We start from the raw sequence: 15,012 nt of genomic DNA, 5'->3' as shown, positions 1-15,012 counted from the left end.
GGCAAGATTTTGGTTATTTACATTTTCTTCTTTCTATTTTTCTCTTTATTCTAAATGTTTATTTTTAATCAGAGGGCAAAGAACAATAAACAGCATAGATAATTAAAGAATAATGGAAGAGAGTGTTTTAACAATGATCAGAACTAAATCTATGCCTTTGTCTTCTTAGACCTTAAAGAGAGAAGTGTTTAACATGTGAGCCTTTTTCCCTGGCAATGGCGAAGAGATACTTGGAGGGCAAGGCTGTTGTTTCTGCTGGTGCTGGTGTGTGTGTTTGTGTGTGTGTCTGTGTGTGTGTGCGTTTGAATAGAAGTGCATCTCTTAGATATGCACAGAGAATAGGGATTTTGGCCTCAAGGCAGCTTAGAGGGCAAGGTTTTTAAAATATTTTTAGTTCATGGTCCCTTTTGGCATTTGATGAAAGCTGTTATCTTTTACTCTGATAAGTACACACATATGTGAATACAAAAATACCTCTAAAATGTGACATGCAATTTAAAGGGCTTAGAGATATGTTCCCACCCTTGAAGGGGCAATCTTATTAAGTAGATATATTTAGGAGGTACCATGTAATAATGTTTTCCCAGTGGCTTGTTGTTCATGTCTGAAATTACAACATTAGCAACTTCCTTAATCTTTGAGTTGAAAATTGTCTTTTCCAGGGTCCCCTTTTAAATTGTAGGTAATCCCAGGAGGGATGATACTATGTTAATTATTAACACCTTAATGAGGAGCAGTTTGACAAGAAGGGAAAAGAATTATGTAACTACTATTTTCTACAGAGGTAAAGGTAGTTGATAATTAGAAATCATTTGTTGAGAACGAGACACATACACACACACACACGCACACACACACACACCTACACACACATACCTACACACCCACCCACTCACTCTTACAATAATAACTGCATTCTTCTGAGGAGGACATGGAGGACAGCTTAAGTAACTGTCTAAGGTCACACAGAATTGACTCACATTATAGTCTGTGCTTTTAACTAGTATCTGGTATTATTTATAAAATTACCTGTTTTAAGAATTCTACCTAAGACCAACTCCACAGACTTTCTTACCAAATTTTTGTAACTTGTCAAATTTTTGTAACTCACTTCTTTCGTTCCTTCTTTCTTCCTTGTGTTATACCTTGTTTTCATTCAAGAAGATCATAAAGCAAAATTAAATCATTCCAGTTCCTAGGAATCTAAAGGGTAGCAAGCATAGGGACAGCTATTCCCTCTTTGAAGGTAGAAAATATGGCACCGAGGGAAACTAAGTCACAGCAGAGGCAGGAGCAGGAGAGTGCTCTCCTGACTCTTAGTCAATGTAGCCACCTCGAAACTAGGAAAGACTTGAGCTGGCTCGAATGTGGTAAATGGGCACTGAGTATTCACCGAAGTGTGGCTGCCACCGTTTGTGCCGCTAAGGCCATTGTGTAAGAGACATTTCATTCAATAAGTGAATTTCTATGTAATCTTATGACTTCATGATAAGACTTATTTATTACAACTTATTTATCAGTGTTTCCCAGGGGCCAGCAGACCCCATTTATTGCATTACATTTGTGGTAGCACACATTTATACTTCTTTCGGTAAAAAAAGCAACTTGAATCATCTGTAGATTATTTACAACCAGTGTAAAGGAACATTTGTAAATAAGAGTCCCAGTTTTATAATTGTTAGTGTTGAAAAATCTGCTTACGCTTTTGAAAGAGAATCGTTTTTAGATACTATTTTTAAATAAAAACATGTTTTCATGTGGAAACAATACTTCTTGTCATTCTATAGGGTGACTATTAAGTAATGGAACTGATTTGTTAATAAATATGTCAAAACTTATATTTTAATATGAGTTTTTATCCTGAAAACTACTACGTTTCATCAAACCTAAGATACCACTGATCTAAAAATGGCTGATTGGAAAATGCTAAGGAAATAAACTATCAATTAATCTCTGGCAAAGCTTTCTTATACTGATTTTAAGACAAGAGGTATAAAAGAGGAAAGAAAACAGCGACTTCAAATCAATAGAATAAAATTTGGTAGTAACCTACGAATTTACATAGATAAGGTGTTCATTGTTCAAATAATTGTGAAACTAATTCCACTTTTACATTCAGAGCACAAAAAAGTTTCATCTTCCCTCAATTCTTTGTTTTACTAACATCAATATTATCCAGTTTGATAGCCTTCCCATATTTATCAAATATGAATCTAATTAACTTTTGCTAGTTTTAAAAAACTTTAATCTCTATTTGGAGGGTAAATATTTGTTTCAACTCTAATGATAATCAAATAATGTGTTGCGATTTCCGAAGTCACTTCAAGAAACACAGGGTTTCAGAAATGTCTTGAGCAATTATTTAAGCATGTCAGATGCCAAGTTGAACCTTCGAGGGTTTCAATCTTCCTTTAATGCAAAAGTTCTTACATATTTGTGTGCTCAAAAATTTCAACGCGCATAACATCCAATCTGTTACTAGTAGATCATTGCCCAGTAGAGAATCCCCGGGTCTGCCCTTGCTTGAGGGCTCCCCAGGGAGTATTTGGTATTACTGTGGTAGAAAAGTGGACTAGCACCTTTCCCCAGCATTTTGGAATGGAGAAGACAGCCACTGGGTTGGAGGCAGTGGGAACTCTGACCAACTTCACGGAAAGATTCTCACCCCACAGATGGATATTTCATCGTCCCCAGAAATCTCTGAGGAATGGGAGTCTAAAAACCAACCTGTGCCTTTCTTTATACCCAACACCTCACTCACACTTAGGCTTTGTTGAGCTTCCTGGATTGTTGGGTTTATAGTTTTCATCAAATGTGGAAATGTTTTGACCATTATTTCTTCAAATGTTTTGTTCCTCATCTCTCTTTTCTTCGTTGGAGGCTGCATACATAGACACACTAGCTGCTGGAAGGTTCTTAGGACTCGCTGATGCTCAGTCCTCTATCCTCTAGTTCTTTACTCTCTCTTTCATTTGGGGTGGTTTCTATTGCTATGTCTCCTAGTTCACCGATCTTTTCTTTTTCAGTTTCTCATCAGTTCTTAATCCAGTGTATTTTTTGTCTCTGACATTATATTTTTTACCTTCAGAAGTTTGACTTGGGTGGTCTACTTAAAAATTACCTTCAGAAGTTTGACTTGGGTGGTCTACTTAAAAATTATCTTCCATGTCTCTCCTTAACATACTTTAAGAAAGCTTTTTATTTGAAATAATTATTGATTCCCAGAGCATTACAGAGCTAGTACGGAGAGGTCCTATGCACCCTTTCTTCAGGTTCCCTGTTGGTTACATCTAATATAATCATAGTATAACCAAAACTTGGAAGTTGACATTGGTACCAAATGTGTATATAAGTTCTGTACCATTTTATTACCTATATAGATTCTTGAGGCCAGCCTTGCAATCAAGATACTATACTTTTTGAACATTATATTTTCCTGCATTTGGAAAATAAAACTATTTTCTGCTTCTATGCATACATTGTAATTTTTTATTAGATGCCAGACAAAAGTGAATTTCATCTTATTGGGTGCTTGTTTGTTGTTATCGTTGCCTTAAGTTTTCTTAAGTTTTGTTTTAGACACAGTCAAGTTACCTGGAAACAGTTGGATCCTTCAGGGTTTGCTTTTAAGTGTTACTTGGCTGGACCAGAGCAGCCTTTAGAGGAGGACTGACTTTAGCTTCTGTGTGCTCCACCTAGTGATTCTGACTGCTGGGAATACATCCTTTTCCTGGCCTGTGGGAGCCCCAGTGATTATGCCTCTGCTCCTTCTGGGTGTTTCCCCGGCTCAAGGTTTCCTCCCTGGCAAGCACTGGCAGATCTCTGCAGCTTCCCACTCTAATGCTCTCCCTGCAGTAGCCTTGGCCTGCGGGAACTGCCAGCTCCACCTCCTCGACCCAGAGAGACCAGTGGCTTCCGCCTGGGTTCCCCCTCCATGTGTCCTGTTCCAGCAGCCTAGAAACTCTCCAGGTGGTGAGCTGTGACAATGAGAGGGCTCCCTGGTTTGTTTCTCTGTCAGGGAACACTTCCCTGTGCTGCCTGGGGTCCAGTGTCTGAAAATGGCTGGTTCCAGTAATTGTCTGGGGGTTTTAGTTGTTTAAGGTAGGAACACTCCTTACTTTTGAATCTGAATTTCTTTACTTGAGAATGTCATTAATATTAAAGGGAAACAAACTTGCAGTTGGGAGAAGGATGTGGCCCGGCTTGCAAACTTAAGTTCCTTCATTTACTCTTGAAGGGGTTTGAGCACAGTTCTGGAGTTGGGTTGTTAAATTTTTCTCAGTCATAAGCCTGGTCACTGGCTTACTTCTTTGTTCATATACTAATGAGTTTTAGTGCTTTCTGGATGTTCTGCTAATGTTTAAAGGTGTAACAAAAACTGTTGAAATCACCTCTGCAATATCCGGGTCTAACACCGGTAATACCTCAGGAGAGCCTTTGCAACACTTAAGAAACACACTGAGGTCATGTCTATTCCTGCAGATTATGATGACCCAGAGTCCCTCATTGCTCCCAGTACACACACACAGACCTGTGTGACAATGTTGGCACCTGTGTGACTTATCACAGCAAGGTCCAGAGCGGCCTTCATCTTCGACATCTGTTGCAGGAGTGCTAGGACCGGCTGCTCTGGCTCCAGCAGGCCACATTCAGCGGGAAGCGCTCTCAGCATTAACCCTGTATGTGTCCCAAGCTTCCCTTAGCTGCCACGTATTTTGGTCTGCGGGCTAGAAGCAGCATGTTTATCATTTCATGTAATCCCCGCAGCTCACACAGGGTTAGGAACAGGGTATGTTCCCACCATTTCAGAATCAGAAGGGTATCATCTCTCGATTGAAAAAAAGTTGCTCCTACTCTGAAGGCTGCTCTCATTTAACGGAACAAAGCTTAAAAGCAAACCTCAAGAGGATCAAACTGTTGTTAGAATCATGGCTGGTCCTAAGGAAAAAAATCATTTTTTTCTATCCATTGAAAAAAAGAAGTTATTTTTTCCGATTACATAAATTATAAAAGTTCATAGAAATTCTCAACCGCCACTAAGACTCCTCATAAATTAAAACTGGGCCCTTTAGGGATCTCCTGAGATCAGTCTGTTCCATTGCTGCCTGTTCAAGGTCTTTGGGTTTCTCTCTTTAGAGCAGGGGTATCCAACCTGGGGACCACAAACCTCAGGCCACACCTCATCTCATTTCATCCTCATAATCTCCCTCTGAGATAAGGGTAGGACTATTCCATTTTTTTCAGATGAGAAAGTTAGTGTTTAGAAATGTTCATAAACTTACCCAAGTTTTCATAGCTGACATTAAGTGGAGACAGGATTCTTGCCACATGCACCAAAAGACAGGACCGTTATTCTAGAGAACGCTATGCCTTACTTTGCAGAGTGACTAAGTCTCAGGATGATGTGAGGCTTTTACTCAGGGGCCTTTCCTGAGATTTTAGGAGATAGTGACACAGCAGCTCTTTGCCTGGCTCTTGGAACATTGTCACTTTGAAAATAGTTTTTAAGACTTGAGTTCTGATTCATTCAATAAAAATGTTTATTACGAACTACAACAGACTTCCAAAAAAATTAATTCTTTTCATGCCTTTCTGCAACTGCAGATAGAATTGATCTAATCTGGACATTCTTTATTGAAGTTCTGTGCTCAAGCATGAGGTGCCTTTTTTTGTGGGTGTCTTGGCTGGCATACTCTGAACCACTTTTGGAGGTGGGGGAGGCTGCTTACAATAAAAGGTGTGGATTTATAATCTATAGGAAAAGGGCATGGTACAGTTAGGAGTCTGTGCCTGGGCAGGGGTCATTATACAAGTTCTCTGTAAATGGACCAGACTTGGTATCCTGGAGTTTGAGTCCAAAAAGGGCAAATAAAGCATGGAGGATCATACTGTTGTCCCTGTCAGTCATTAAAGCTGAGGCCCTGCGACGTGCTGAACTTCAGGGAGGGCATGAGTCAGCCAGGCCTGTGACTCGACACATAGGGGTGAGGGCAGGCTGTTCCTGACAATTTCCTTACTATAAAACTTAAGATAAAGAAGTGCTCAGAAATTAGAAGGTATGTAATTGATTGGCAAGGAAAAATCTGCTTGATAGCCTTAAGGCTATAGGTTTATGGGAAAATAGTTTAACTCAATTTGAATCATCATAATAGTGGCATCCTCATTTAACATCTTAATCTTTTAGAGACTAGAGCATATCTGTATGTTAGGACAAATGCAGGGTTGTGGACAGATGAGTTTGTTTCGTGAGTTTCTGATTTCTGTGAGTAGGTGAATTAATTTTGTTCTATCCGAGGGTAGATCTAGCCCTATCACTGGTTAGTAAATATGTAGACCTAGCCAGGTGAGAGGTCTGTCCAGGCCAGAGTGGGATTTCGAAGGACCAATGGTGATGATAAGGAAATGGGGGTGCGAGTGTGAAGAAGATACCTGCGAAACTAAGCAGGAGGTGACATGAAGTCAGATGACCCTGAGTCCTTTTCACTGGGAGGCAAGAAAGGACTCAACAAGGGCTAGATGATACCCAGAGAAGATCAGGAAGTAGCCAAAGCTAGAAGACACTGATGATCTCAACACACCTGACTGTAGGGCCTTCTTAAACCTCTTGACTAAATATCTTGATCCAGCACCTCATTTCATCTTATACCATATACCTGTGGCCACTGTGATTTACCTGCACTAACTTCCTTCTGTTCCCCCAACTTGCCAAGCTCATTCCTACCTCAGGACCTTTGCACATCTAGCTCTGCCTTGAATGCCTCCCCTCCCCCATCCCTTATTTATATGATTGGGTTATTGTAGTTAGGTCTCAGTTAAATGTCACTTTTGTCTATCCTGTCTGAAGTAACCGTCAGCCAGTCATACTGTTACATTACCTCATTTTAATGTCTTTACAGTACTTGTCACTCACTGAAATCATCTTTTTTGTTGACTTAGAGTCTGTGTCCTCTGACTGGAATGTAAGCACTATAAGAGTAGGACCTTTTTCTTTTAATTGGTCATTACATCCCTACTGCCTAGAATAGGGCCAGGCTTATAGGCAGGGTTCAATAAATGTCTGTCCAATGAGTGAGTAAATAAATGAAGGAATACATGAAATCTGACACAGTTGGAGAAAGAACCAACCTAGTCCTATATATCAGCCAAATGCTCTAATTAAATGCTGGTTAATAACTTGAGAATAAGGAGTCTGTGCTTTGGTGTACGTGTATATTTCTAAGATTTTCTATTAATATAAATGCCTGACATTAACTAAGGGTTTAATTAATATTCATTAGATAAAAATTTAATGAAGGATCAGTTTTACAGATTCTACCCTTGTTTCAGCTGAATTAAATTGGTCCTTTGTGGGGTAGGTAATCTAGGTGGCTCACAAGATAAGGCAAGATTCGAGATAACAGGTCATACCCATAGGAAAGCTGAGAGATCCTCAACTTTTGAGTAATCGTTTAAGTTAAAAGACATTGAATTTATTAGTAATCATCTTTTAAAAGTAAACCTTGAGTTGATATAGAAATAAAATAAAAATGAGCATGTGTTTAGTTATTATTTTTAATTTAATAGTTTCATAACTCAGCCAAAAGGCAAATTTTTAAATTCTCATGGGAAAATTCAACATCTGGGCTTTGGTGTAATGAGTGGGAGCTGTATTTAGCACAAGATTGGACTGTGACCTTCCATGATTATAGCTGAGACCAAAGGCTGTAGCCGGAGTGCGGGACAGCTAGGGCGCACTGGACAATGACATGACCTTGCTGGGCTTCAGTGTCCTCCTCGGAAAATGAGGAGGCTGAAAGGGTAACAAGGTTAAAACGAGCAACCCTGAGCAACTGCATTGCTGGATTCTTGTCTTTATTACCTATGTCCATTCCCTTACACTGAAACCATGTATACACCGTGGTTGTCAGAAGCTGTTTGTTAATACACTTTATATTTTGGAAGGAGACTTGTACTATGGATCAAATTTAGATCATCCCCTCCTTTACCATCTCCCATATCATACCCACATCATGAGCTTTTTGGCAACCCCTTTTATTTCTATCACATTTATTTAAGAGTTTTCTTCGCTTGGTTGGTGGTAGTGCATGTATGGTTGGGAGAGACTATTTACCTTGAAGGAAAAAAAGTCTTCTGCTCAAGTCTCCATGGTATGCATTTTCAAAACAATTAAGCAATATAAATATTTTGCTAAATATTTCTCCTAAATATTAAAGAGTTAGACCAAATTATTCTCATTTATTTTAAAAAATTTTGCTGCATAGTTATACAATTTTTTAATATGTTATATATCAGCTAATTTGTGCATTACTATCCCTTTGTATTTAATGTTTAGAGTATGTTATTCACATTTTATAGATAGATCAGAATCTCATCATTTTATGTGTTAAAACTTTATAGTTTATATGCTTACTTTTTTGAAATAGATATTCATAAGAGATATAAGATATCAAGGCCTTGTTAAGAAAGCAACTGTATTTTAAAATCCCTTCTCCCCTCATTAACTGTTCTTTTATCAGTTAAATAGTTATAGTTATATAAGAAAATACAAAAAATCACAATGAACAGTACTTTAAAAAATCACTTAACCCCACAATCAGAAAATAACGTGTATGAACTTCAGAGATCATACTCTACATGCTATTTTATAATCTTACTTTTCTTTATATAAAATATAAATAATATATTTTCACTCAATGAAAGTTCTTCTCAACTTGATTTTCAATTATTGCATAATACCATTTCATGCTGTAGCTGTCCATAGCGTAACCCCCAATTACAGAAGGCGGGATAGGTAGGTAAGAGAATAGGGTCTGAAGCAGACATCCTACTTTTTACTAGCAGTGACCATGGCAATATTATGTACTCATTCCATTCTTCAGACTCCTCACTCATAAAATGGGGATAACAATATTACCAGCTTTATATCAGGTACTATGCAGATGAAATAAGTTATTATACGTGGTACTTAAAACAGAGTACTTACAATAATGCTCTCATATATTCTATCATTAGAGCATTGTTATTCTATTATCATCTACCATTCCATTTTTCTAACAGAATGATTACCTGGTACATGGTAAGCACTCAATAAACATTTGTTACTACCTGTATTGTTTTCACCTTTTTAACGTTATAATACTGTGTTGAATATCATTAATGAAAAAAGGCTTCTGCTCCTCTCATATTATTTCCCTAAGATAAATTTTTAAAAGTAGAATTATGTCTTTGGTGTTATCGCTAAATCACCCTCCATAGAGGGTGTGCTGGTGCCCTCTCTGCAGCCGTGTAAGAGAGAAAACAACCGCCCCGCAGCGAGTGGTTCCTTCTGGGAGTACATTGTGGTAGAAGACGGCAACTGCCCATGTGAGGATTTTTGCAGTTCTCCAAAATCATCGAATATCGAACATTTGGGATTTATTCAACTTACTCTTCCTTTCCAATATCGATGTAGTCTTCGGGCAAAAATACGTTTGTTTTTTGTGTGCCTAGTATATTAGTCTGATTTTTTCATGAGAAGATATTAATATTGGTATGAAAATTTGACTGTATTTTTAAGATTTGATTTTCCATTGAAATGAATATTTTTTTATTTTCAAGAAAAAAGCAACAAGCCATGGGAGCAGTCAACCCTCCAGAACCCATGCTGGTGGAACAGCTCCAGCCACCAAGGTCAGTCATTTCCTGAACATGAAAAGACCCCTACTCTAAGATGCATAATTAGTGAGTGGGGCCTATAGGTAAGGCAAACGGTGTCCATATATCACTGAAAGTTTTTGAACGAAGAATCGTTTCTGGGCTGGGGTTGAGGGATGCAGTTTCTTAATAATGATTTTAATGATTTAAAACCTAGTAAAACAATTGTGTTATATATACTAGCATATAATAAGTGTCCAATAAATAATATTTTCATAAATATCTATAAATATTGTACTTCTGCACATACTGTGAGTAGAAATATAGTCCTCCCACTTCTTCAGAAAATAATTCAAATTATCTTACTGAGCATTAACCACACCAGCTGACTGCTACGTATGCTATATAATTATCCTATGTAATCTCCTCACAACTTTGTGATTATTATTCCTTTGTACCTGAGGAAACCAGGGCTCAGAGAGGTTAAGTAGCCTTGACAAGATCACAAAGCCAGTAAGACGGAGGTAGAATTTGAACCCAGGTTTCCTGTTCACACAAGGTCCTCGACATGCTGGACCTCATAAGCTCTGATTGAGCATTCTTTGGTAATATAACACTTCAAAGCTTAGCCACTTATAAAAATCACTGAAATATCGCCTTTCCAGACAAGAAACTACAAGTTTAAGCAGTAGTTTTTAATATGTAAAATAGTTATGTTCAGCTGATTTCACCTTGTGTTCTTCCAGTATGTCCAAGAGTATGAAAAACTTTAACCTATTTCAGTATTGTCTGTACAACCATTTTAAATAAGCATTTTTCCTTTAAAACTGGTGGCTCTCGTAAGGCGGTTTGTGGACTTTCTTATGTGGGTTACTTGCTTGGTGAAGAGTTAATATTTTATTGCCTCTCAGAGCCCTGACTGCTCTCCAAACCCTTGAAAGGTGCCGAAACCAAAACTCAGCTGAGAAATGAGAAAAGGCTAGGCACAGAAGTTAACACCATCGTGGCTAAAAAAGATTTTTCCAGACATGCTCCTTCTTTTATGATATTATACCTTTAGTCAACTTATACTTGAATTATGTCTCTAAAAATGAGAGAAGCCTCACTGGCAAAACCTCAACCCAATGAGATTTACTGAATCATTTGTAAGTGGTTTCAAAATTGTTAGCACCTAAACTCTTGGAAAGTCTATACAATGTGGAAAACCATACTCAGTTTTTTTCTTAAGTTAATCATGAGAAGCAGTACCTTTTTAATTTTTTTTCCACACAAGAAGTTATTATCCAGTCATTATGTGTTGGAATGGTTATAAAGAATTTGAATTTGTCCCCCATAACCTGCTCTAGCTCAAGAAGCTGAGGTAGGGGTGTAGCTAGGAGGTGAAGGCGGTTTAGCCACATGTGACATTCTTTCCTTGGTTTCCTTGGTTTCTAAAACACTGTCCTTTCCTAACTCCATACTTCTCTTTCCTGTTGCTCTATATTACTATGGTTTCCTGACTCACCAGTTTTCTGAATATTAGTTGTCCCAGGGTTTAATTTTACACTCCTTACTTTCTCGTATCTTTAACTCTTATACAATATTGAAAGAAAAAAAATATATGTGTATAATACACTTACTTATTTCTTCTTTAGATGCCAGATTTAAAGGACTTTAACTCAGTATCATCATCACTTAAAAAATAATAATCATTCCCATGCACCATTTAGAAAAGCTGGGGCTAATAGCATTTGTGACACTTGAAGCCTTTTATTATATAACACACACAGGGAAAACAATATTCTCTCAACACATTCAGAAAAGTTATGACAAAATAGTAAGTACAGTCAGACTTGAAAATTATTCCTGTTTTTTTTTTTTTGTTTTTTTTTTTTGTTTTATTCTGGACACATTCACCTTGAAAGTTAAAATAAGTGATAATTTTACAATTATTAAGAAAATCAACTCTGTCTTAAATATTAAATTTGAAGCTTGTGCATAACTAAAATAGTTACCTTGTATTAAGGAACTGTTTTGTAAGAGTTCTTGCAAAATGAGTAATTACGTACACGAATAATATCACTTCTTCCATAAAGTACTCGTTTTGGAAGTTCCAAAACTTTTAAGTGGCATAGTATTTCTAACTCAATTATTGTAAGATGTTTAGTGCTTAAAACTAATTTTTAAATAAATTAATAATGAGGACTACTGAGGCTGTAGGAATTACATAGCCTCATATTAAAGCCAATGTGAAAATAGTTGTGATCCATAATCAGTCATGCAATTTTATTACTGGAAAAGTTCTCAGGGAACTTCTATTGTAACCACCTCCGTGTTCAGGTGAGAAACCTAGGTTGAATCTGCATTAGGATTCTCTCTGTGGAAGACCACAGCTATTTAGAAAAGATATATGGGTCAAAGTCATTAATCCCCATTGGAATCCACTCTGATGAGTTCAAACCCCAAAAAAGAATTTCTTAAGGAGAGCGGCTAGCTGGAGAGAAATCCAGAAGGCTTCCACAGAGGTAACCTAAAGTTTCACAGCCAGAAACAATGCCCAGCCACACTGTGGGAGCTTCTGCTGCCACCACAGTTCAGCACCGATCACATTTAGGACCGGATGGCAGAAACTGCAACTGCCAATCTTGAAGATAGACAGGCCTTATCATAACACAGATTTCTCAGTGGGCAGTGGCCTCTTGACACTACTCACTTCTAATCTCATTTTTTTTTTTTTTTTTTTTTTTTGGCACATCTGACCAGCCAACACGAATCACATGCCTCAATCTTGCTACCAGACAATCTGGGGGTTGTGAGTGTTCAGATACTAATATAGAAAGGTTTGTGCTGATTAGGTTGGAAATTATCAATATGTAGTGAGCGTTTGCAAATGCGTGGTCAGCAAGTGTGTGATACTGAGTTAAAGACATTACTACAGAAAGGAAAACAGGGGAATTACCTAATTGAACTGATGAGAAATCATTGACGATAGGTTGTTTAGCAACATTAGGCCTTCTAAACAGAAGAAGTTACAAACAGCTTTTCTCCCCAGCTGGAGGAGAGAAGATCTGTGAAGGAATAAGTACCTGTCAGAGAAATACTTCGTGATTTTGATCTGCCATAAAAAGCTGTGTTAATTTGTCGACAGAACTCTTCTCTCAGGTGCTTACTTTTCTCTTCTGTAATATGAATGAGGGGCTAGATAAAGTCTTTGTATATTGCGGACGGTATTCCTGCATGCGATGTCAGCCTCACCCCATAGTGCCCTTGGACCACCTGTGATTTGCGAGATGACTCTGTGTGTTAAACATGCAAGCAGTTTTATTTTAATAATTTAGCATATATTTTCATGTACTAGAAAAAGTGAACTACCACTTCAAACTCACGATCCCAGTTTTGCTTAAGACAAGGCTAGATTAGAGGTTAAAAAGTAAATCTGTTTTTAAAAAATATTAAGTAAATATAGTAAAATTATTGCAGATTAAAAAAATACATTATAGAGAATATACAAAATTTTGGAAACAAGATCCAGAGCAGTAATTCTTATATTTTAGTGTGCCTATTGAGTCAGTAGGATTTTTAGTTATAAAGAGGATTCTGATTCAGGAATTCGAGGTGAGGCTGAGATTCTGCTTTTCTAACGAGCTCCCAGTTAATGCTGATGCTGCGGGTCTGGCAACCACACTTTGAGGAGTAAGGATGCTGAATTGTGCTGAAAGTGGTAGTTTAGACTATCTGTACCTTGGATGACCTATACCTTGATTAGAGAATCTGATTAAAATGCAGATTCTCAGGTTCCAAGCCAACAAATTCTGATTCACCAGGGTGAGGTAAGGCCCGAGATTTTATATATTTAATAGCTATCCCCAGGTGTTTCAGATGCAGGTGATATGAGGACCACACTAGGAGAGAGGATGAGCCTCAGTGACTGGATAGCCACAGAATATCAGGGTGTGCTAATGTCCCTCTTCATCTGTTAGGAAAGGAGCCACTTTGTGTCTTGCAGGATCCGAATCTTTGGAAAATGTATTACATAACATGTAATTACTCATCTGTATTCTTCAGGAGCCCCAAAGTACTTGCCTTCGTTGAGGGAGATAGATATGCTGCCTAATATTTGGGACTGTGGGACACAGGGCTCATCCCTATTGGGGTGTGGTCCAAATAAGTCACCCCATGCTGTTTTTGTCACAGAAGAAATGATTATCAGCAAAACCTAGATGAACTGAGGTTTAGTTTAAAAAAAGAAGAAAAAAAATATTAGCAATGAATTAAAAAGGAATTTTTAAGCCATATTTTGATCAAGAAAAATTAAAAAAAAAACAGAGTCTTCTGCTCAGGAGATTATAAAATATTAGAATTGGAAAGGCTCTTACTTCCCTAGCTTTATTTAACATAAGTAGATGAAAAATGAAAATAAATAAGGTGGCTATGAGAAACAGCACCTTGTGGGAGAAGTCAGAGGGACCCTACCTGCTCTGACTACCCAGTGGATGTTGGGTACAAAGCTGTGCAGATGAGATGAGCTCCCTGTCTTCTTAATGCCAGCCGGCCATCACCTCTGCTTGGCTCGTTGCAGCACTGAGTCATTGCTGAGTTGTCACTAGGTGCACCTGAGGTCTCTGCTCTTCATCCACTGACCACCACCATCACGTCCTCCACTCACACCTCAAGCTTAGAGTCCAGAGTCTTTATTGTCATTACTTTATAGCATTGGGAGAAGCTGGCTTTTCATATTTCTTTTAAAATTTCATTACCTTTTTATCCCCATCATTCATTCTGTATTTATTCATTGGCATTCTTCTCTAAGAAAGAGCATTTCCTTTCTCCTTATTTACTTATTCATCCATTTATTTATAGCAGTATGGTCTCATGAATTCTTATTTTATTCTGTGGATTAATATCCATTCTATTTATTTTTAAATTTTTAGTCATAAAGTAAAATTCAGTAAAATTCTACTCTGTTAAACTCCTCTTTAAAAAAATTCATTCGAAATGTATTTTCAAATCCTTGGTGGTGGTCATTATTAATTTGCTTTACAGTTTAAAAAGACATTTGGAGTCATGTGTTTGCAAAGAGCACTCACAAAGAGCACTGCCGTTGCTCCCTTATTTTGGTGGAGTCAAAGGGTGACAGCCTAAGAGCTTCAGCTCTCTGCCATCAGCCTGCAGAGTAGCCTGCATCACAGGCCCCAGTTATTCAGCTAGCCGGCGTTCAGGGGCCGCCCCGTGACTAGTCACCCCGGAGGAGGGCGGGGAGCAGCCTGCGTCACGCACTCTGGGAACGCCCAGTCACTCTCTGTGGCTCGGCTGTGAAACAGTGGGGGCCGAGCCCCGGCAGGAATGCAAACATCCGCAAAACCCAGCTGAAGTTTCTGGGCCTGGGAGCCGCATGCAGAG

General features: G+C 38.1%; 1 protein-coding gene across 6 annotated transcripts in view; it reads left to right on the top strand.

Moving 5' to 3' along the window:
* Positions 1-15,012, top strand: part of CAST (calpastatin) — a 103,339-nt gene that overhangs the window by 20,926 nt on the left and 67,401 nt on the right. For 4 of the 6 annotated variants that reach the window (XM_036225968.1, XM_036225965.1, XM_036225967.1 and 1 more), the window contains exon 3: positions 9,598-9,669. In XM_036225968.1, the coding sequence (XP_036081861.1) occupies positions 9,598-9,669 (72 nt within the window). Of the gene's footprint in view, positions 1-9,597; positions 9,670-14,887; position 15,012 lie in introns of those variants that run through there. The other 2 variants (XM_036225969.1, XM_036225970.1) reach the window with 2 other exon arrangements.

Source organism: Rousettus aegyptiacus, unplaced genomic scaffold (assembly GCF_014176215.1).
Source record: "Rousettus aegyptiacus isolate mRouAeg1 unplaced genomic scaffold, mRouAeg1.p scaffold_m13_p_8, whole genome shotgun sequence".
Classification (NCBI taxonomy): Eukaryota; Metazoa; Chordata; class Mammalia; order Chiroptera; family Pteropodidae; genus Rousettus; species Rousettus aegyptiacus.
This window is presented reverse-complemented; position numbering and strand designations above follow the sequence as displayed.